This window comes from Penicillium solitum (genome assembly GCF_028829755.1).
Source record: "Penicillium solitum strain IBT 25940 chromosome Unknown utg000005l_segment0_segment0, whole genome shotgun sequence".
Lineage (NCBI taxonomy): Eukaryota > Fungi > Ascomycota > Eurotiomycetes > Eurotiales > Aspergillaceae > Penicillium > Penicillium solitum.
In genome coordinates this window covers 1,310,435-1,330,979 of record NW_027072125.1, presented here as the reverse complement: position 1 = coordinate 1,330,979, position 20,545 = coordinate 1,310,435, and the positions used below count along the sequence as shown (strand labels likewise).

Below are 20,545 nucleotides of genomic sequence, written 5' to 3'. Positions count from 1 at the left end.
GCGAATTTCCCTGTATAACATGACGTCATATGTATATCATGACAGCCCTGGAGGTTAAAACCACTTCGCTGGATCAGGTATCTTTTGGCCTTTACCACCATTTAAGGAATTCACCATTCATCATGGCTACACGAACATCTACACGCCATGCTGCCCAAAAGGCCAAGGAAGCCATTTCAACTTCCGCCGAACCGACTGGCAAGACTCCCAAAGGCACAAAGCGGAAAGGTTCAACTGAAGAAGCTCCACAGCCCAAAAAGGAGAAAACGAAGGACATAAAGCCAGAAGAAGAGAAAGTGGAGCAGGTAACAGGTACATCGGAAGACGGACCAATGCCGACGGGAGAGGAAGCACCTGCCGAGAGAGAAGAACCTGTCGAGAGAGAAGAACCTGTCGAGAGAGAAGAACCTGTCAAGACAGAAGAACCACCCGAAGTACAAACTCCAAAGGAGCAACCCGTCGAAATACCCCCGGAGAAACCACAAGAAATCGAAGGAGGTCTCCGTAAGTCCGAGGAGAGAGAAAACGTGGTATCCTCCAACATCCTCGAAAAAGGCTTCATCTACTTCTTCTTCCGCCCACGTGTCAATATAGAGGACCCTCAGAGTATGGGCGATGTCGCCCGAAGCTTCTTTGTCCTCCGTCCAACCGTTCTCGGGGCGAAATTCGACGAAGGCCAAGGCCCCGTCGACAAAGACGCTTCATGTCGCTTGATGATTCTCCCAAAAAAGAAGTTTCCAACCTCAGCCAAAGAACGAGATATGGGATTTGTGGAAAAGGCTGGACAATCCATGCAAGCTATTCATGAAAAGTTCATCGCTGGTAAAACATACCAGACTTCCACGCGAGGTGAACGTCACACCGAAGAAGCTAGACCTTACGCGGAAGGTGTCTACGCGATCACCTCCACACAGCGGGCATCCCATCTCGCCTATATCCTGACCATCCCTGCCGAGTTGGGTGATGTTCAGGAGGACTTCGGCCTGCAACCACGCGGGAGTTGGATTGTTCAGTCGAAGAGTCCCAAGTACGCCGGCCCACCGGTGGGTCAATTACCAAAGGATCCAGAATACCCTCAATCGTAAGTAGTATCCCATACAGAGATTGTGGTATTATCATATTAACGCTATTGTTAGGGTTCTTGACAAATTCGAAGATCTTCGATGGGTGCCTCTGCAGCCCGAGTTCCTGGACTATCCTAATGCTCAATTCCTCATGATCGGCGAGGCGCAGAATGACCTTGGCAAGGCTGCATTTGCTATGGGTGATAAACAGCGCCACGAGGAAGAGCCTGGTCAGGAATTGGAGAAACTGTCAGACGAAGACCAACATCGGGTTGATTCTCTCAAAGGTATGTTGCTGTCTTGATTCTCTGTTGATTATGCTGAGATTGACCTGAACCCCAGGAGATGAAACTGTTTATGAAGACTTGGGTTATCACGCAAAGAATTACCCCAAAGTGCCCACAACTTGGAACACTTAAACCCTGTATTTTGGCAGATCACAAACCGGGACCTAGAATATCCCTCAAAAGTAATTTTACTGATTACACCTACCCATGGAAAAGTATTTTACATCTTATTCTGTAGTTTTGCCAGTTATTTTTATATTTCCGGCTATAAACCGACATCCAAAAAGCCATCGTAGTGCTAACTGAAGTATAACATTTCAATACTATCTTAAGCCAATAGGTTAGATTATGTATCACATCTCCTTCCTACATCGTCAAGAACAGAGGCTGCGTAAGCGGCCGACTACATATTCTTGTTTGATCTAACGAATGAATTGTAGATTATGCTCAAATCAGTATATGCTCCTCCATCAATTTCTCATATTTCTGTTTGTAGCTACAAGTACACAATTGAAGTAGCACAACTAAGCTTGAGTCCTTCCCCAAATTCAATGATCGCAAAAACCACAATTGATCATGGTGGCGTCAAGAAAAGTGGCGTCAAGAAAAGAAGAGTAAAAGTTATGATTATTTGAAGTAGAAATGGTGTTATCAATTGCGGCGCACGATGACAATTGGTATCGAGGACGCGTCCTGTAGGAACATGTCCATTAAGTACCAAGACATCGATCGGTGAAGGGAAACCTAATTTTGGACTACTTTTATGGCATGCAAAATGTCCTCAAGAGACCATCCCGGCCCGCCGGGAACAATCTCTGCCCAAACCTCTTCGGGAACGGCATCGTTGGGGTCGAGTAGACTCCAATTTGGACTAGGCTCTGGCTTGATCCATTTGAAATCCTCGACCTGGCTCCAGCGGTCTTCGTGGTCGGGACGGTCATGGTTCAAGGCCTAGATAGGATAATGTCAGTATACAACGGGAGGGAAGAAATAGCCAAGAGGAGAACACTGACATAGGCCTTCGGGATCCGGCCAAATCGAATATTGGAACAGTCCTCAATAATGGGGTTGCTAGAGCAGCTGAGATAGACATCAACGTCGCTGCAGTTGTGCATGCGGAACTGACGACATGATATCACAATCACGCTACGCTCAATGCCAGTAATGTGTGCAGGGCCACTGACTCGACCACAGATCAATAAACTTTCTTTGACCCCCTTGGCAGTCAGACTGGCATATGGCTTTCCGTTGGCAGTGGGAATGGACATATCAACGATGCAGCGATCCAGAGAGGTAATAGACACCGGGACTGTGGGTGTCGACCCGGAGGCTGGAAGCATAATGTGAAGGTTATGATGATCATCGACCGACACAGAGGATATGCCGGTGGCCGCAAACGCACCAGCGGGCTTGTCCGTGTGGGACTTTGTGGAAAAGTCCCCGGTCGAGACACCTGGGAATGAAGTGGGCGCAAGTTCCAGTCGCTCTTGTTGCTGACTATCCGGCTCGTTCAATGGAGTGGAAGGATAGTGGGGGGTGTGGTTCGTGGACGAGTCAACGGACGAGGCACCCGGAGAGTGGTACCCAGGGATGCTAAGCCGTCCTTCAAGTGATAGCACGGCAGCGTCAGGCAAAGATACAGCAGAGGTGCTTTTCTTGGTCTTGAAGCTAAACTTTGATCGGGGCTCGAATGCTGCACGTGTCTCGCTCAATCGATCCTGCAAAGCTTTGATTGCCTGTAGAAATGTCAGCTATGCTCTATCAAGATAGAGTGTAAGTATCGTTTACCTCTGCATACACCCTCTGATCGTAGGTGGGGATATAGCTCGCTGCATCCTTGACTTCATTGGATAACCGCACGATCCCAGCAAGGCAATGGTCTGTTGCATCGGCACGCTCACCACCGACAAGAGATGTATCTGCAAGACGATCCATCTCCTGCTGCAAATCTGGTATGATAGTGTTATTAGCAAAGGTCCCTTTGTGATTATTTTGCTTGATAATGAAGTGGCGTCGGAAACATACCGGTGATCTCATGCTGGAAATAGCGGAAGAAGCGTTCCTTTAAGGAGATATCAGCTTTCGAGACTGTCTGATTATCCGCTGACAGTCGACGTAGGTGCTGTATATCAGACTCGGCCATATTGTCCAGGTGTGAAAGGATTCAGGATTGAAAGCGGAGATGAAAGACCGGGGAAGGTCGAAGCTCTGTGAGATGGGAATGTAGCAATGACGTCGATTCCCTTTGATCATGCCACCCCGCAATTGAAGCCAAATCAATCAGATCCTGACTTCCAGACCTTCCAGGCTTATTTGCGACTGATGATTGGCACTGAAATATAAGCACAAAAATCGCAATATTTCCCCACATTCAATTCTCTTTTAATATTTATATCAATCCCCTCGGGTTCGAGATCCAAAATAAGTTCGGATATCCGGAAAATCGGACTATATCAAAGTCGATCCCACAGTATCCAGTTATTAAAACAACTTTTTTTTGAAGTGATGGGCCTCAGACCTCAGATTGACGCGATAATCACTGCAGCTTCACTGTGACGTCGATCATCCCGCATTTCACGGAGGTCGGAAATCAGATGATCCGAGTGGATGTTCAGGCTACAAGGCATCAACTTGATTTTATACTTCGTCTTTTTGTACCTGTACCACCTTTATCATGTTACCTTGTAAAGGAAGATTAAATACAATGACAAGTTCCTCCAATTGAGGATCTTCCAAGTACCCGTTTGTTTTATTTATTTTCTACTACTGGATTGACACAGAATGAGATGATGGATTTCAAGTTTGATGGCACAATGTAGACCCATAAGGCTCTTGCTGGTCTCCCGAGGGATGTGAGAGTCTTGAGGGATGAGCATACTCCTTTTTTTAACATGGGGGGGGGGGGGGGGGGGTTATACAGCGGGAGCACTGGACTAAAATATTGCAACATAAGGTTTTGCTTAGTTGTACGAGCACTTCTTTGGAAGCTACCCAAATGATACTATGCACCAGGTCGTCCCAGTTGAGAAGCTCTCTATATCCGGGCTCATACATATTATGTACGGTCCCCAACTCCCAGAAATCAAAACAGAAATATATGGCATCGTGTGGAGTATAAAGTTGATATGTGTTTTGGGTAGTAGTACATGTACGGATAATCTCTCTCGATGGGTCATTCTTATCATTGGCGAGGGCGACAATCAACTGTAACTTACATGATCTCATTTCATGGAAACTACCTGAACGTTTTTATTCATCTCATAGTTGGCATATATATCCTCGTCGTCATTCAGAGCTCAGAATTATATCGATATATCCTGTGGTCTCTAAAAACAGACACGGCGTATCTGGAGTAACAGTTCACAATCCTGTCTTCCCTTTAGATGTAATTACCCGGGAATATTGACAACGGTAAGAATTTATATGTATCGTAGCTTACACGGATGGACTTCGGCTCGGCAGTTGGCAGATGTCGGTGATTATCATGTTGATGTGCAACGCTGTACGGTTGTATTCCTACTTGGTATCGACGTCATACATATCCGTTTAGTACTTAGCTCGGATAGTTTTGATCACTTACCAGATGATATCTAGGTTTCTTTGTGAATGTCGATGTATTTCTTACTCGTCTATAAAGGGGTATATTTACACAATCTGATTGATCCAGCGTGGTATTTACTCACCGTGCTTGTTTAGCAAGAACTTAATAATAAAATGAAACTTCATTTTCTGTTTCTTCAGGCCCTCGTGCTATGCTATGTCCAGTCCGCGATCACCGTTGATCCCAGCCATCAGCGGGCTGAACAGCTAGACAAGGTACCGGATGGCTGGTCAAGAGGAGATAGACCGTTGTCCTCCAAACTCATAAAATTCCGACTAGCGATCAACCAACATAATGCCGGGGAGTTCTAGCAAAAGGTCATAGAGCTCTCAACACCAGGCCATGCGAGCTATGGCCAACATATGGAAAGAGACGAAGTGAAGCAATTCTTGAGTCCATCTCCTGCCATTTCAGACCGGATTATCGCATGGCTACGATCAGAAAATGTTCCAGCCAGTTCTATCAAGCTAGACAGCCATTGGATCTCATTCACAGTTCCAATTTCTCAGGCCGAGCAGATGCTGAAAACAGAGTTTTTCAACTTTCATCAACAAGACCAGCAAAGCACCGCCATTCGAACTCTTGGCTATTCAGTGCCTAGGGACTTACATCCCCACATTCAATTGATTCAGCCTACAACTCAATTCGGCAATCTCGCACCTCAAAGAAGCTTCATTTTCAAACCGAAGACAGTGACTTCCGAGCAACTAGCCGCTGGATGCGATGTAACTATCATACCAGACTGTCTTCGGGATCTGTATGGAATTGATAACACAACCACCAGACCCGAGTGGCGGAATCGACTGGGGATATCTGGTTTCTTGGAACAATATGCTCGCCACGCTGATTTCGATGAGTTTTTGCGTCATTACGCCCAAAGCCACACAGATGCAAACTTCAGTGTCGTCTCGATCAACGGTGGCCAGGATGATCAACACTCCATGTCTGATAGTGTCGAGGCAAATCTAGATGTACAGTATTCAATCCCGCTGGCTGATGAGGTGCTAGCAACATTTTATAGCACCGGGGGACGCGGTCCTGTTGTTCCCGAAATAACTCATCCAGACCCTACCGAATCATCAAACGAGCCATATCTTGAACAGCTCCATTACCTCTTGAGTCTCCCAGATGAAGATCTCCCCGCGGTGCTTTCCAACTCGTACGGAGAAAACGAGCAGAGCCTTCCACCGTCGTACTTAAACGCAACTTGCAGCCTATTTGCCCAGCTCGGTGCCCGGGGTGTTTCAATACTTTTCGGTAGCGGAGATTCTGGCCCGGGGAGTTCTTGTGTGAGAAATGACGGGACGAATCAAACCAGATTTCTCCCTGGATATCCAGCTTCCTGTCCGTTTGTTACAGCTGTGGGTGGAACATACGGCATCAATCCCGAAAGAGCAGTTTCCTTCTCTGGAGGTGGGTTTTCAGAGGTCTTCCCTCGTCCCCAATACCAGGATCAGGCAGTGAAAGGCTACCTTCATCATCTTGGAAGTCGGTGGGATGGACTTTACAATGCTATTGGAAGAGGGTATCCCGATTTATCAGCCCAAGCCGCCAATTTCATCGTTCGAGACGATGGCGAGTGGATCTCGGTCGGCGGTACAAGGTTTGTCTTTGGCATATTTCCAGAGAGAACAATGAACTGATTGCGTACAGTGCTTCAACGCCAGTGGTTGCAGGTATTGTTTCTCGGATCAACTCTGCCCGTATTGCGCAGGGTAAGCCCCGAATGGGTTTCCTGAACCCATGGCTTTATAGTCAAGGGCAAACAGGGCTCACGGATATTGTCCTGGGTAGCTCCACAGGCTGTCAACAGAATCCAGGCGATGCTCAGGTACGGAATGCCAGCTGGGATGCTACCGAAGGGTGGGATCCAGTGACATGGCTAGGCACACCCTTGTTCCGTACACTTGTGAAATTGGCATCGTCAGATGACCATGTGTAGACATATGAATTTGAGTGATATATAGCTATTGCAGACACTGAATTATGCCGGGGTTCACTAATAATCCAACAAACAAGAAAACAAATTAAATAGCCCGGCTTCTTGTAGTAGTAGAGGGTCAACATCCAGATCGGCGATTATTAAAGTGCCCACACGTGACTGAAAGCTGACCGCCTACCGCAGCTCCGTCATGAGCATCGGAATGTCACCAACAATCATCAACCAAAACTCGAACCCTCTATCGTCTCCGCTGTTTCAATTACTGCCTTCGTCATAATCCGGCTAGGCTGCCTTATTCCCTTTCAGCACTGCCCTGAACCCACACAACCTCCACCATGTCCGATCTACAGTCCCTTGTGTCAGAGCTCCACGGTGCTATCGAGCGCAAACAGTTCGACGCAGCCAACGACCTCCTCAGCCGTTCCAAGCGAGCTCTCCTTTTGCAAAATGCCCTGATCCCGACTTCCTCCACACCTCCCCAGCTTGTCGTCCTTGCCCGCCAAGTCCTTGAACTCGGAGCACTCGCCTCCATCCGCCAGACCGATGCCCAGCTATTCACACGGTACTACCAGCAACTGCAGCCATTCTACGATCTTGAGAGACATGCCGGTCTTCCCGGGCAGAGTTCTTCGGAAGTCGACTTCAGCACTAGCCAACGCAGCAAGATTACAGGACTGTATCTGCTGCTTCTTTTGAGCATGGGCGACAGTGCCAACTTCCACACAGTGCTAGAGGGATTGGTGGAAGAGGCGAGCTTGAAGGGTGGTCGTGTTGAGGATGATGCGTGTATCAAGTACCCCGTTGAGCTGGAGCGCAACTTGATGGAGGGAAGCTACGACAAGGTGTGGAGAGAGACGAAGTCCGAGCGTGTTCCGTCGGAAGACTTTGGTCTGTTTTCGAATGTAAGTTGCATGCGTGCTCAGTTCGCAATTCAATGTTTCCGTTGGCAAGGATACTAATCGGAAGCTTCATAGGTTCTCGTCGGCACTATCCGCAATGAAATCGCAGGTTGCTCAGAGAAGGCATACCCCTCCCTCCCCATTTCCAACGCCAAGAACCTCCTCTTCCTCGAGTCTGAGGGTGCAGTGATCGAATTTGCCAAGCAGCGCGGCTGGATCCTCCGAGACGGCCGGATATACTTCCCTGTTGAGCCCGAGGCGACTGCTAGGTCTGAGAAGGATATCCTGGTGGCTAGCGGCACCGTTATTGAGAATGCTTTGGGTTATGCTCGCGAGCTGGAGACTATTGTCTAATTAAACGCTCAATGGATCAATGGGAACGATATACTTTCTTCGGATATGCTTTTTTTTTCTTGTCTTCGGGCGCGGATGTACTTGTATACCTGTCGCTTATGCATCTGCTTTCTCTAGCGTGTTCATGACCACAATCATGTTAGAATAATTCCGGCTTACGAATTTCCAGTAGCATTTTAGCCAACGCCCGCGCGTAAACTACCTGGAATCTGCATATGGTAAGACCTCAGAATCTGGATCGACTTCCAAATCGGCATGGCTTTTTTATTTGGCTATATGTCAACAGTCCAAACACAGAGCCTGCGATCATAGAAACTGCTTGAGACGCACAAAACCTCAGAAGACCGGGCGCTTTCCTGTTCACCCTCCCACACACCACTGGCATAATTCATACTCTCATGCTCAGTAAACTTCGCCAGAACCTCAATCCCCCAATTCGGAGCCCCATCTTCCTGTTTGCACGTAACTCGTACAAGCCTCGTCCCGGCATGCATACAGCTTGCCAGAACCAAAAAGCGGTACTCAGATACATTCGACGAGTCATCCGAGTCCGGAATCCTCGTCGTATTTAGCAACTGTAGTCTCCAAACCCCTCCACCAAGACCCTCCTCAGCGAGAACCTCTCCCCTCCGCGTAGCGTGATACACACGAAGACTCTCGTCATAAGATCCCGTCAGAAGAACCGGTGCATCATCAACCAAGGGAACATCAAGGGGCAAGATAGCAGTGACACCGGCAGTGTGGTGGCGAGCTCTATCATCATGCTCGAGCAGCATAGGCGAGACATGCTCATCTGGATCTTCCAACTCGGCAGTAGTGTCAAATCGGCGCGTGTGCAATGAGCCAAAGTCATTACCCGTAAACATAAACGGGATCGCAGCTGGGTTCTGCGTCTCGGCATCTGGGGTTCCCTTGCTTGTTGACAAAGCAACAAACCAGACTTCGATCATTTGCTTGGCTTCATATGTACCCCATTCTTCTATATTTTCTTCTTGGCGGATATCGCCCTCTGTCCCGAAGACGGCTGTCCGGCTATCTGAGAATGTGACGGCGAAGCCATCTGCCGCTGGCTTGGGGAACCAGTTCTGCGGTGCCCAGGCGAGGAAGAGTGCTGGGATTGATGGGTCTTCGTGTACTTGCTTCGTCCATAGTTGGGTGATGCTTGGGCTTGCGGATGCGTCGCCGGTGGTGGATACTTGGAATAAAGACACTGAACCCACGCTGCTTGCAATTGCGAATAGGCTTTTGTTTCTTGGGTGGAAGTGCAGGTCAAAGACTGCGTATGGGACAGCAATTCTTTGGATTTGGGATCTAAGAGCTGTTAGAGTGGCTTCGTTATGAGGGTGTTATACTTGCCCTCGGGCTGACTTGTAATGTAATATGATTGGTTTTCTTACAATGCTTTGCTAACAGGGTCTAATTTCCATAGTTGCAGACTCCCAGTTTTGGACTGCTCGATTTCTCCATCTTCTGTTTTGTTCTCTGATAGAAGATAGGTGCCCACGATGAAATGATCTGGGGCCTCGGGACAGAACTCTAGACAACTGGGTGGCTGGTCTAGAAAGACTGTAGTCGCTGACTGAGGGTGTTGAATGGTTGTCATTTTGATCTAGTCCGAGTTTGGAATGATTCTAGACCTTGGAAATCTCGGAGTTCAGTCCTCGACTCCGGAGGGGCAGAATGTGGCGTCTGGATATGCCCGACAAGATGACGGCAGACGGGGCCTATCAGATATGCGGGTCGCGTGACACACTAGTTTCACTCTGATAATGCACAGGCCGGAGGAAATGAAGCCCTTTGACGATCCAGTTGCTCTCGGATTGTTACTCCGTACCTCTAAGGCTTCGGAGTAAAAAACTACATAGTGGGGCGGTGAGAATCCACCTTGAAGTCAAGGATGTCGCCCCTACGGAGTACAGCAGAGTAGAGTACGGAGTATAGTCTGGATATCGTTTTATATGTGCAGCTACGGAGTGGTAATGCCGAATTCGGAGTATCCAACCAATAAATCCTACAGTCCATGATAATTTCCTAGAGCCAATACCACATTGCAGTCACTATATATAGTTCCTACTAGGATTATATGTTGAAATGGTTGCATTTTGTGGAGTTATTCCGGAGAAAGTAGACACGAACTAGATAATATCAAATAAAACAATACAATCCCATGTGAATAGCAGACGATACACACCCTCGTTGGCTGGACGTGCAGCAATGAGATCGGTCTCACGCATGCTCGTCTTACGCCATGTCTTATCCCTCGAGCTATTGTTTCACCGCATTGCATGGCCCCGTTTTTTAACCCTGTGAAACATTCAGCCCTTTAACAACGTCCGATAAAAGGATCCGGACACGCAAGATGGTGCTGATTCTACTATCTGCCTACATAGTCGTACTGGGTACATCAGACCGGGAGTTCCGACGGTTGCCGACGGGCTCAATGTGTCTACGGAGTAGTCACATTGTCAAATTTTTCGTAATAGCTTTAGACTCATGGGGTAAGTAGATCAATCTTGATCGAAATACGAATGTCACGTAACGTCTTGAAGGTCCATTTGGGACACTGGTGCAGGATGTGTGCGTGCGCAGTACGGAGTATGCACATCCGACCTCGGATCTGCAACACAGGGCGTGAACTCTAAGTGTGACACACAAGTTGATATTTCTATATTGTCTTCTTTGTACTCTGTAGTAGATACATTGATGATGCATCAAAGTGCATTGGAGGTGCATTTGAGGCGTCGATCACGATGTTCGGCTTAAACGCGAGGGCGATCTGAATTGACTCATTACCAATAGAGACCCGCTAACGACACGAGAACGAGGAACTCAAGGCGCCTTAAAAGAAACAGTCATTTTAATCTCCATGGGCTAGTTTAATGCAATGATATTCCATATGGGGTCCTACCGCCTAAGAGCTACTTAACTAATTTCTGCTCTGCCCCCACTTTTTCTTTCTTCTCTTGTCAAGCACTCAATATATCAAAATGGACGATACAAAGCCATGGGGCTATAAATGGCGTTCATCTCGACTGTTGGTGGTTTCGTCCATCACAGTTGCCTTATTCGCAGGTATGTCTGGTACTTTCATTTACTGAATAAATCTTTTTTCTTTCACATCCTAGTCATACTAACAATCCATTAGAGACATTCCTCTATGGGTTTCTTACTCCGATCTTGAGCTATATGCTCGAAGAACGACTGCATCTTGATCCATCACAAACTCAGACGTACACCACAGCATTGCTCACCACCCATGGGTTCATTGGTCTCGTCTCTGCTCCGATTGTCGCTCACCTTGCCGAAAAGACTTCGAGCCAGAAGAAACCATTATTGATCGCTCTGGGAGGATGTTTTGTGGGAACTCTGATGATTGCTCTCGCCCCATGTGGTATGAGCACCTCTAACCTTGATGACGACTCTTGGAAGCTAATTATCGTGAACAGTTTGGGTACTCTTCGTTGGTCGCATCCTGCAATCTATGGCAGGTGCCGCCACTTGGGTCGTTGGATTTGCTCTTTTGGCAAACAATGTTGATAAGAAGAATCTCGGACAGTCGATGGGGATGGCCATGTCATTCGTCACTGCAGGAATGGTTGGCGGACCAACAGTGAGTGGTGCAATGCTTCAGCTATTTGGCTACTGGGCTGCCTGGTCACTTCCCTTGGTCGTACTTGTCTTGGATATCGCTGCCCGTCTGGTAATGATTGAGCCTGGTCTCAAATCCCCCAAAGCTGCTGGCAAGTCACCTCTCAACAATGACGAAGGCCCAGAAGAATCGACTGCTCTACTTTCTGATACCCCGCCTACCGCCAGGCCGGACGATTGTACAGTGGGGAACAAGCACGATCTCAAACATGAATACTACAGAGTTATGCTCTCCGATCCACGTGTTTTGACTGCATTGGCCAACGTTGTTGTTGTCTCCTCTCTCATGTCTGGCATTAACAACACTCTCCCTGTTCACCTGAGACAAGCATTCGGCTGGAAGAGTTTGCTCATTAGTATGATGTTCTTCTGCCTCCAAGTCCCGAACATCGTTCTCAGTGGCCCATCTGGGTGGCTTCGTGATCGAATCGGAATACGTGGACCTACCGTTTTCGGTTGGCTGGCGTTGATCCCTCTCATCTTACTTTTGGGTATTCCTGGAGACTCCCACTTCCCATGGGCCGGAGGGGATACCGCTGGCAAGTCTATCTTTACCAGCAGTTTGATTGCTTTGGGCAGTATTCTACCTCTTGTGCGCGGTGTAGGAGCCGTGCAACTGGCCTGTGAGTGATTTCATTATATACGTGTTGTCTATTCCCCCGCTCACAAAGGTGACTTTTTCAATATAGATGTTGTCAAGGACATGGAAGCCAAAGACGCGCATATGTTCGAGGCCAACAGAAGCAACCTGCGAGTCTTTTCCATGACCGAAGTCGGATTTAGCCTCGGTATGATGCTTGGGCCTTTGTTGACTGGCTCGTTATTCGAATTAGTTGGCTTCTTTTACATGACTGTGGCACTAGGTGAGTCTCACAGTCCAATACCTTTTCGTTCAATTTACTCACTCTATGCAGCTATTACTTGCCTCATCCAGGCCGTGATTTCCTGGCGTTGGTTGGATACTTTGCCCTCACCTAAAGCCCCCGAAGCTTCGGTTTAAAATGTTGGAACGGTTGATACATATGCGTTGAAAAAACGTTTATCGTGATACGAATACTTTAGCAATGTTGATTAAGATAGATGTATGCTTTAGGGTACATTTGAGATAGAAGATAAAAAGCAGAAATATCAGCCAACAAAGTGCAAAGATATGTAGTCTATATTAATATTTCTATTAGAATCGGCACGGCAGTTGTACAATCGGCGATTGGTGGTTGGTGAAGATAACGGGATCTACCCCGCGAGGTATAAAGTGGCAGTTCCTCCATCTCTCTCAGCAGCACCATACAACAATGACCGAGTCAAAGACCGAGAGATCGCAGCTGGCCGATTGTAAGAATATCCCGATTATCGACCTCTCGTCTTTGGATAGTCCAAATTTCTATGAGCGACGGAAACTTGCTCAATCAATCTATGATGCTTGCACTCAGGTTGGTTTCTTTTACATCAAGGTACGTGGCTCTTATCGTACTACCGAGCATGATCAGATATAAATACTGTTTGTTCAGAACCATGGAATTCCGGAGGAGAAAATCAATGGCATACACTGTTCCGCAAAGCGGCTTTTCGATCTGCCCGAAGAGCAAAAGATGAAGTTCTATATTGGGAACTCTCCTGTGCGTCAGCAAACTTGAACAAAGAAAGGACATACTAAGACTCTACTAGAAATTCCGCGGTTACAGCCCCCTAGGAGGTGAGAAATCCACTGGGACGGACGATGATCCCATTGCGGAAGACGATGCAGTCAGTTCTCTCTCTGAAGCATTCGACATCGGATATGAAACTGCAATGGATCCTCAAAAATCGAAAGATGACCCTCTTCCCCATGATCCCTATGGATTGTACGGAGATAATCAATGGCCTAGCCAAGATATACTTCCAAACTTTACAGAGACCTATGTTGAATACTGTGTCATGATGCTAGGGCTCTGCCGAAAGCTGATGAGAATATTCGCCCTCGCTTTGGAATTGCCCGAAGAGCACTTCGATTCGATGACCAAGAACCCAGGTGTCACGTCCAGGATGATGCATTACCCACCTCAACCGGTGAAGGAGGAAGTCCGTGAAGGGCTTGGGGCTCATACGGTAAGTAATTGACTAAAACCCAGAAGGAAATAACAAAAGACTAATTTCCGTATTTGCTATCAGGATTTCGAATGCTTCACTATCCTCTCCCAGGGTAGTGTTCCGGGCCTACAAGTATTGAGTCACAGCGGCGAGTGGATACTGGCACCACCATTGCCGGGAACACTGGTCGTCAACATTGCAGATTGCTTGTCAATTTGGTAAGATACTTCGGTTATTCACCAGGGCGTGTGCTGACTTATTTAGGACGAATAAAAAGTTCAAGTCGACTATTCATCGGGTGACAAACTTGACCGGACAAGAACGATACTCCATTCCCTTCTTCTTTGGGGTCGATTATGATACAACAGTGTCAGTTCTACCGAATCATATTTCGGATGATAGACCTGCATGTAAAGATCCCTTTAAGGCAGGCGAGGTAAGTGATAGAATAGATCTAGTACCGATGTGATAACTGACAAGGGAATAGTGGGTTCGCGAAAAGTTATCGAAGGCTTACGTTGGCTATGAAGGCTAGGGGTTTGTAGTGGATAATGGGTCTTTGTTGTCAGAAAGAATTTCTACCCTGCTGTGTTGAACCTATACTTGAAGTATAAAATTCTACAAGTCCATATTATTTATCCGAATCAGAACGAAGACATCATCGGATGTATATCCAACATATACATATTGTTTAAAGGCTTGATCAATTCATCCTATGTAATCTAACTTGACCTTGAACCAATGTCCTCTCAAATTCAACCCAGCGGTGTCCCAATCCAGAACAAGAGTTTGTAAGCATCAAATCCCGGGCGGGCGAGGCCTGTTCCCATAGGAACCCCGCACATGACGACGGACGGTTGCCTAAGCACAGAGCCGTATATTAAAGTGTATCGAACAACGTACGCAGCATCCAGGATAAAAGCCATTGACTTCACAATGTCATTGCCATTCAGTACCCCGCCCTCGACGGCCACGGCCTCGCTCACACCATTCACGGCCACCATCCCCAAAGCTAAACTGGTCGAGCTCGAGACGTTAATAAAATTAGCGAAATTGGCACCGACCACATACGAGAATTCCCAAACAGACCGTCGCTATGGTGTCACTACAGATTGGCTAGTCACCATGCGGGATCAGTGGCTGAGGTCTTACCACTGGTAATGACACCCCAGCGCACCGTGCATGTGCACTACAATGCATACATGATATTGGACACAGGGCTGAAATGTCACACTAGGGAATCTTCCGAGGATCGAATCAATAGTTTCCCTCAATATACGACCGAGATCGAAGGTCTTACGATTCATTTTGTAGGGTTGTTTTCGGAAAGGAAGGATGCTGTTCCTATCTTGTTGTTGCATGGATGGCCTGGTAGGTCTATACTATCTTGATCTCACAACGAGAAATTCAACAATTCGTGGAGACTGACCTAATGTATCAAAGGGAGCTTCCTTGAGTTTTTGCCTATACTGCAAAAGTTCCGAGAGGAGTACACGCCGGAAACCTTGCCTTATCACTTGATTGTACCTTCATTGCCAGGGTTCACTTTCTCTTCTGGACCCCCACTGGATAGGGACTTTGGAACAGGTGACATTGCTCGTGTTGTGGATCAACTGATGAAAGGCCTTGGTTTTGAGAGCGGGTATGTTGCCCAGGGAGGTGACATTGGGAGTCGGATTTCCAGGCATTTGGGTGTGGACCATGAGAGCTGCAAAGGTATGAAACACATGATATTCCGACTGGGTGGATTAAGCTTTTTCTAACAAGTTGTGATATAGCTGTACACGGTGAGTACTTTCTTCATAGAGGATATCCGATGACTTGAATGCCAATATAATCCAGTCAACGTGGTTTTCATGAGAAAGCCAGACGGAATAACGGACGACCACCTAAATGCCTCTGAGATAAAAGGCATCGAGAGGATGTCAAAATTCATTGCTACAGGTGCAGGCTATGCAACTGAGCATGGCACTCGACCCAGCACCATCGGGCACGTTTTGTCATCGAGCCCTATGGCTCTACTAGCGTGGTAAGCCGCGGAAAGCAAAGTGTAATCGACAAAAACTGCAAAGCTGACACCTACAGGATTGGAGAGAAATTCCTGGAATGGGTCGACGATCCGCTTGCCCCAGAGGATATTTTGGAATCTGTCACCTTGTACTGGCTTACGGAGACGTTCCCTCGAGCGATCTATACTTATCGACAGGTGAGTTTCCTCCAGATTTTAGACTTTCACGAGCAGAAATCTGATGAGAATGAGTAGAACTATCCTTCGCCACCAATTCCGGTTTCCAATGACCCCCGTTGGTATATCCACAAGCCATTTGGATTTTCGTCCTTCCCTATGGAACTTGCTCCACTGCCGCGCTCGTGGGTTGAAACCACTGGAGACTTGGTATTCTGGGAGCAGCATAAGAAGGTATGGGATGTGGCAGTTAAACAAGAAATGGGATTTGATACTGATGCTGGTTTGCTACAGGGTGGTCATTTTGCGGCATTAGAGCGACCCGATGAGTTGAAAGCAGATCTGGTCAAATTCGTAGACCAGGTGTGGCCAGGTATTACTGGTGCCAAATAAGTTGGGGCCAATAACCAGGATATAAGTGTGAGTGTTTATATAAATGAGTTTATGTTAGGATATATTCAGGGACTGTCATGTTATAGCAACGACCAAAGCCTGCGTAGAACATATTTATTGGCCTGAAAGAACCGCTGAATCCCTGCGTAAATTTGCCATTGGCTCCAAACCAAAATTTTTAAAGTTTTATACCAATTTGAATTTCTCTTTTATTTGTTAGATTTTATACTGCTTGTTAACTAGGTTAACTCTATGGAATTACTGCAGAGCATACAATTAATTATAAAGAGTCAATTAATGGTTTTCTGCTTATATGGCCTTATAGTGTCTTTTTAAATATCTTTTTATATATATACATATATGAAGTCTATAAAAAGCGCTTTTCTACAATAATATTTGATCCTGATGACTCCTAACCTTAGAACCTTGGAAACCTTATAAGTGAGAGGGGATAACTGTATAAATTACTGCCTGGCAATAGGCAATATCCATGGATTATCCAATGAGAGAGTTATCTCCCCGGTACACTTAGTCGTAGATGTTCATAGATTGGTGGACTAGTAAAGTAGTTGAGGCCGCGGGAGATTCAAATGCGGGTTGTTTATCAGATCGCGCCCACCTCTACTTCACTCTACTTCCCCCATCTCCAACTACATCTCCAACTACATCTCAACGAAACCATCGGAGCATCATATTCTTTTTCCAGCGCCACCTAAAGAATGGCATCAACTACAGCAGCCGACGAAATATTATCCGACGAATCAAGCTTCTACGGTAACCCCATCACATACTCCAGTCCACCCAAGAGCCCCATCTAATCCATATCAGGCGACGAAGATGAAAAGACCCAACTAGAAGCACAAGTCTCATTCTACGACCCAGAGCCATTCTGGGTTGAAACCCACCAGAAGCTGCTATCAACCATCCAGCAGCAACTGCGCGCGCCGCCGACACGCGCAAAGGCCGTATCATCAGACATTTCCATGGACGATGCATCCCCAGAACCAGGCGTCATACCACGCAACCAGCGCGGGAAGACTGAGCCCATAGCTCGCTTTTTATCGCGTCTTCCGCCATCGACAACAGAATCCGCGGACGTAGGCCCCTGGATCTGGATGTTCAATCCGCATATGCCATCCAAGCAGAATGGGGATGAGGATGTTCCCACCCTGCTTCGAAAAGGCAGGGAGCTTCTTCAGGAGTACGAGAATGAGAGTGCAGTCCTGCGCGAGGCGCATGATAAATCTGGCGCGAAGACTACGGCTGCTTTGACGCGTAAATTGAATCCGATGCGGAAGGAGCTTGAGAAAAGTATTCTTGATGTCGCGAGGGAGACTGGTGTTACTAGTGGGAAGTGGATGCTTTTTCCGACTGTTGATCGGGTTGATGAGTTCTGGGGGGCGGTTGTTAGGGCGATGGAAAAAGGAGAGCTTGGGGATGTCGTGAAAGTTGCTACTGATGATGGGGGTGGAGAGAGTCGTTTGATTTGCGTTTACACGGATGATTTTGGGGATGTTGAGGATGTTAAGCGAGTTGTGAGTAAGTTGGTTGATATTGGGCTTGTTGGGAAGGGGCCTCGGTCTGTTTACTACAAGTCTGATGCGTTTACTCATCTGGAGATTAATTCTAAGAATGAGTATGGGCTCAAGGCGAGTATGTATTCGAGTCGGGAGGTGCTTGAGGGGAAATAGGTAGGGATTATTGCCTGGCGGAGTCTGTTTATGATTGACGAGGATATGATTGACGATTAATGTTATGCTGTAGTGGGTATCTCTGAACGCAGTTATCTACATATTTATGATACTTGATGTATTTCCGAACATTGGTGGCAGATGGTGGGCTGTACGCCCAAGGCATTCCCAGAAGGCCGGGGCAGCGGTGGTTTCGTGGGGTGTTCGTTGGGACTGGCGGGAGGCAGATATCGATTGATCATGTCTTGCATAGATCGGGAACGATTTGCCTTCATGAATGAGCCGGCTCATTCATGGCCACAGCTGTCGGTTCAGCCAGAAGTGATAGCTCACTTCAGCAGCAGTCAGTCCATTGCCGAGCTCCAACCACATGGATTATGGCCGAAGAACGGTGTTTGTAAGCAGGTGTTCAGTCATCGTGACTTTCCCTGTTCATGACTTTCTCACACGCTTCGCGAATCTCAGCAACCCCCTTAACATCGCCCCAAGTGTCCAGTAAATGCTGGATCTCTTTCCAGTCCTTCTCCGCATCCTCCTGTTTATCCTCCGCCACAAGCTTCTCCAATCTCTGTGGTGCAGCAAGCACCCACCGAACAGTATCCTTCTCGCGTTTCTGAGTTGAAGCTTCGTCTTCCTGTTTCGCTTCTTTCATTCGCCGGCGCTGCTCCTCACCTTCCTTAATGAGTCCACCAGCAGTCTCAGCAACAAAAGCAATAGCCGGACCAAGCGTTTTCGTCATAGTCAACGGCGCACCGCGATCATCCATACTACGCCGCATTTTTCCAATTGTCTCCACCGCGCGGATCAACTTCGAGTAGTTATCGTAGACCAGCGCCTTCCGCTCTCCGTCGAGAGTGCGGATATCTCCAACTAACGTGTTCTCCGCCTTGAGCACCGTGGACAGGGATGACGATGACAAGAGATGCTCGACATACCGCTGCGGGTCGAAGTCTGGACTATCGAGCTCCGTTCCTGACCCTAGAGCGGTTGGATCGGAGATATCTCCTGCATCTGTGTTCCGCGGCACACTCCGGGAGCGAGATGGGTCTCGGGAGGCAGATGTGTCTGCTCCGGGCGGTTTGAGGTTGTAGTAGTCTCGTAGGGCGCTGCGATTGCGTCGCAGATGGAGTGAGGGGGAGAGAGCTCGTGCGGTGGATGGGGTAGACGCGGCGCTGAGCCCCCCGCTGACGTTGGTGTTCAAGGCATCGAGTGATGGGCGGGAGGAGGTTGGGCCCGGGGAATGAGCTCGAGAGGAGGCAATGGACGGACGTGGGGATGATAGAGTCGACATTGCGGTAGGTTTTAAGGGAGGTGTATCGGAGTTGTCGGAGGTGAGACCGTCGGGCCAGGTCAATGGCTTTAAGCGGTGGTCTGTGCTTTAGTTTTTCGCGTTGAGAGCTTCCCCAAGTTTGATGCTTTCCTTTGATTTACCATACGCGCCAATATGATCCTAAGGGAATCCAACACATCATGACGAGTCCTGATCAAATCGCAGCTCAGATACTGAGCACCAAGTCCCTCTCAGTCGCCCAACCCTGGCTCAATGCCTTCCTATCATCATCCAGCACAGCGCAACGAAATATCCCCCCCTCGGCTCTCGCAAAGACGGTTATATTCCGTCTTCTCGCCTCTGATATCAAAGAATCACTCTCCAAACACAGATCTTGCGTACTACCAGTCGACATTCATGACCCGACAGTCCAAGAGCGACGGCTGCAAGGCTCAATCCCCGTGCAAGTGCTAGACATTGAAGATATTGGCACGAGTCTATGGAGCCAGATCGAAGCGATTGAACGTGTTGAGCACGGCGAGGCCATCCGTGGCCGCGAAATTGTGCGCACAATAGCTGTAGGCGAGGACCCCGAGGCGTCGGAGAACAACCGCGCAAATAATAACTCAGCGAACGGTGCTGCGAGTGCGTCGGGGAATAGTGGGTATGGGCCGCACCGGCTTATTCTTCAGGATGCAGCTGGGACTATGGCTGTGGGTGTTGAAATGCAACGTATTGATGGGATAGCGTTGGAAAAACTTGCTATTGGGGCGAAGCTCTTGCTCCGTAATCCATCTGTTGCGAGAGGTATGGTGCTGCTTTCTCCGGGATCTGTTACTCTACTTGGGGGCAAGATTGAGGCTTTGGATAAACCGTGGAGGGATGGTAGGAAGGCTAGGTTGCTAGAGAAGACTGCGGGTGTTGAGAGAGAATGAGAAGAGAAGTCATGTGGGCTCAATTGGCTGAACAGCCAGCTGAGTGTGGTTCTTTTACTGCGGATTTTACTACGGATTTTATTATTAAGGTATGGGATTTGCATTTCTCTTAATCTATCATGAATACATTTCTTGCGTTGAATTTGATGTTGTCATGTTCATTCGCTAAAAAACTGATGTGCAGTTAAAAAGTAGATACACTGTGCATC

The 20,545-nt window shown here is 47.7% G+C and overlaps 11 protein-coding genes across 11 annotated transcripts; 8 read left to right on the top strand and 3 right to left on the bottom strand.

Moving 5' to 3' along the window:
- Positions 1-122: 122 nt before the first annotated feature.
- On the top strand, positions 123-1,483 carry N7455_008124 (uncharacterized protein; the record flags this gene model as incomplete). The annotated part of the gene is made up of 3 exons (XM_040955716.2): positions 123-1,081; positions 1,137-1,351; positions 1,407-1,483. 3 exons carry the CDS (start codon positions 123-125, stop codon positions 1,481-1,483), a joined length of 1,251 nt encoding a protein of 416 aa, XP_040813852.2.
- Positions 1,484-2,019: 536 nt separating this feature from the next.
- On the bottom strand, positions 2,020-3,597 carry N7455_008123 (putative tubulin-specific chaperone c). Its single transcript, XM_040955617.2, has 4 exons — positions 3,377-3,597; positions 3,140-3,300; positions 2,365-3,087; positions 2,020-2,302 (listed from the first exon to the last, which is right to left on the bottom strand). The coding sequence occupies exons 1-4, from the start codon at positions 3,492-3,494 to the stop codon at positions 2,096-2,098; spliced, it is 1,209 nt and encodes a 402-aa protein (XP_040813867.1). The 5' UTR covers positions 3,495-3,597; the 3' UTR covers positions 2,020-2,095.
- Positions 3,598-5,470: 1,873 nt separating this feature from the next.
- Positions 5,471-6,894, top strand: N7455_008122 (S53 family peptidase; the record flags this gene model as incomplete). The annotated part of the gene is made up of 2 exons (XM_040955641.2): positions 5,471-6,555; positions 6,606-6,894. 2 exons carry the CDS (start codon positions 5,471-5,473, stop codon positions 6,892-6,894), a joined length of 1,374 nt encoding a protein of 457 aa, XP_040813845.2.
- A 335-nt stretch (positions 6,895-7,229) lies between these two features.
- Positions 7,230-8,147, top strand: rpnL (proteasome regulatory particle lid subunit rpnL; the record flags this gene model as incomplete). The annotated part of the gene is made up of 2 exons (XM_040955544.1): positions 7,230-7,796; positions 7,869-8,147. 2 exons carry the CDS (start codon positions 7,230-7,232, stop codon positions 8,145-8,147), a joined length of 846 nt encoding a protein of 281 aa, XP_040813926.1.
- Positions 8,148-8,419: 272 nt separating this feature from the next.
- N7455_008120 (uncharacterized protein) lies at positions 8,420-9,750 on the bottom strand (the record flags this gene model as incomplete). The annotated part of the gene is made up of 2 exons (XM_040955695.2): positions 8,420-9,458; positions 9,545-9,750. The coding sequence occupies 2 exons, from the start codon at positions 9,748-9,750 to the stop codon at positions 8,420-8,422; spliced, it is 1,245 nt and encodes a 414-aa protein (XP_040813979.2).
- Positions 9,751-11,134: 1,384 nt separating this feature from the next.
- On the top strand, positions 11,135-12,795 carry N7455_008119 (MFS transporter; the record flags this gene model as incomplete). The annotated part of the gene is made up of 5 exons (XM_040955668.2): positions 11,135-11,219; positions 11,293-11,538; positions 11,594-12,418; positions 12,485-12,658; positions 12,710-12,795. 5 exons carry the CDS (start codon positions 11,135-11,137, stop codon positions 12,793-12,795), a joined length of 1,416 nt encoding a protein of 471 aa, XP_040813990.2.
- A 292-nt stretch (positions 12,796-13,087) lies between these two features.
- Positions 13,088-14,397, top strand: N7455_008118 (isopenicillin N synthase family dioxygenase; the record flags this gene model as incomplete). The annotated part of the gene is made up of 6 exons (XM_040955556.2): positions 13,088-13,246; positions 13,304-13,411; positions 13,461-13,880; positions 13,944-14,080; positions 14,127-14,298; positions 14,350-14,397. The coding sequence occupies 6 exons, from the start codon at positions 13,088-13,090 to the stop codon at positions 14,395-14,397; spliced, it is 1,044 nt and encodes a 347-aa protein (XP_040813890.2).
- A 308-nt stretch (positions 14,398-14,705) lies between these two features.
- N7455_008117 (epoxide hydrolase family protein) lies at positions 14,706-16,440 on the top strand (the record flags this gene model as incomplete). Its single annotated transcript, XM_040955548.2, has 8 exons — positions 14,706-15,019; positions 15,100-15,233; positions 15,306-15,578; positions 15,641-15,649; positions 15,705-15,891; positions 15,948-16,068; positions 16,126-16,281; positions 16,342-16,440. 8 exons carry the CDS (start codon positions 14,706-14,708, stop codon positions 16,438-16,440), a joined length of 1,293 nt encoding a protein of 430 aa, XP_040814029.2.
- A 719-nt stretch (positions 16,441-17,159) lies between these two features.
- Positions 17,160-18,131, top strand: N7455_008116 (DUF1917 domain-containing protein; the record flags this gene model as incomplete). The annotated part of the gene is made up of 2 exons (XM_065605809.1): positions 17,160-17,214; positions 17,269-18,131. The coding sequence occupies 2 exons, from the start codon at positions 17,160-17,162 to the stop codon at positions 18,129-18,131; spliced, it is 918 nt and encodes a 305-aa protein (XP_065460758.1).
- Positions 18,132-18,540: 409 nt separating this feature from the next.
- N7455_008115 (COG1/VPS51 family protein) lies at positions 18,541-19,422 on the bottom strand (the record flags this gene model as incomplete). Its single annotated transcript, XM_040955608.2, has 1 exon — positions 18,541-19,422. One exon carries the CDS (start codon positions 19,420-19,422, stop codon positions 18,541-18,543), a length of 882 nt encoding a protein of 293 aa, XP_040814014.2.
- A 179-nt stretch (positions 19,423-19,601) lies between these two features.
- Positions 19,602-20,336, top strand: N7455_008114 (OB fold domain-containing protein; the record flags this gene model as incomplete). Its single annotated transcript, XM_040955581.2, has 1 exon — positions 19,602-20,336. The coding sequence occupies one exon, from the start codon at positions 19,602-19,604 to the stop codon at positions 20,334-20,336; it is 735 nt and encodes a 244-aa protein (XP_040814013.2).
- Between the last annotated feature and the right edge of the window lie 209 nt (positions 20,337-20,545).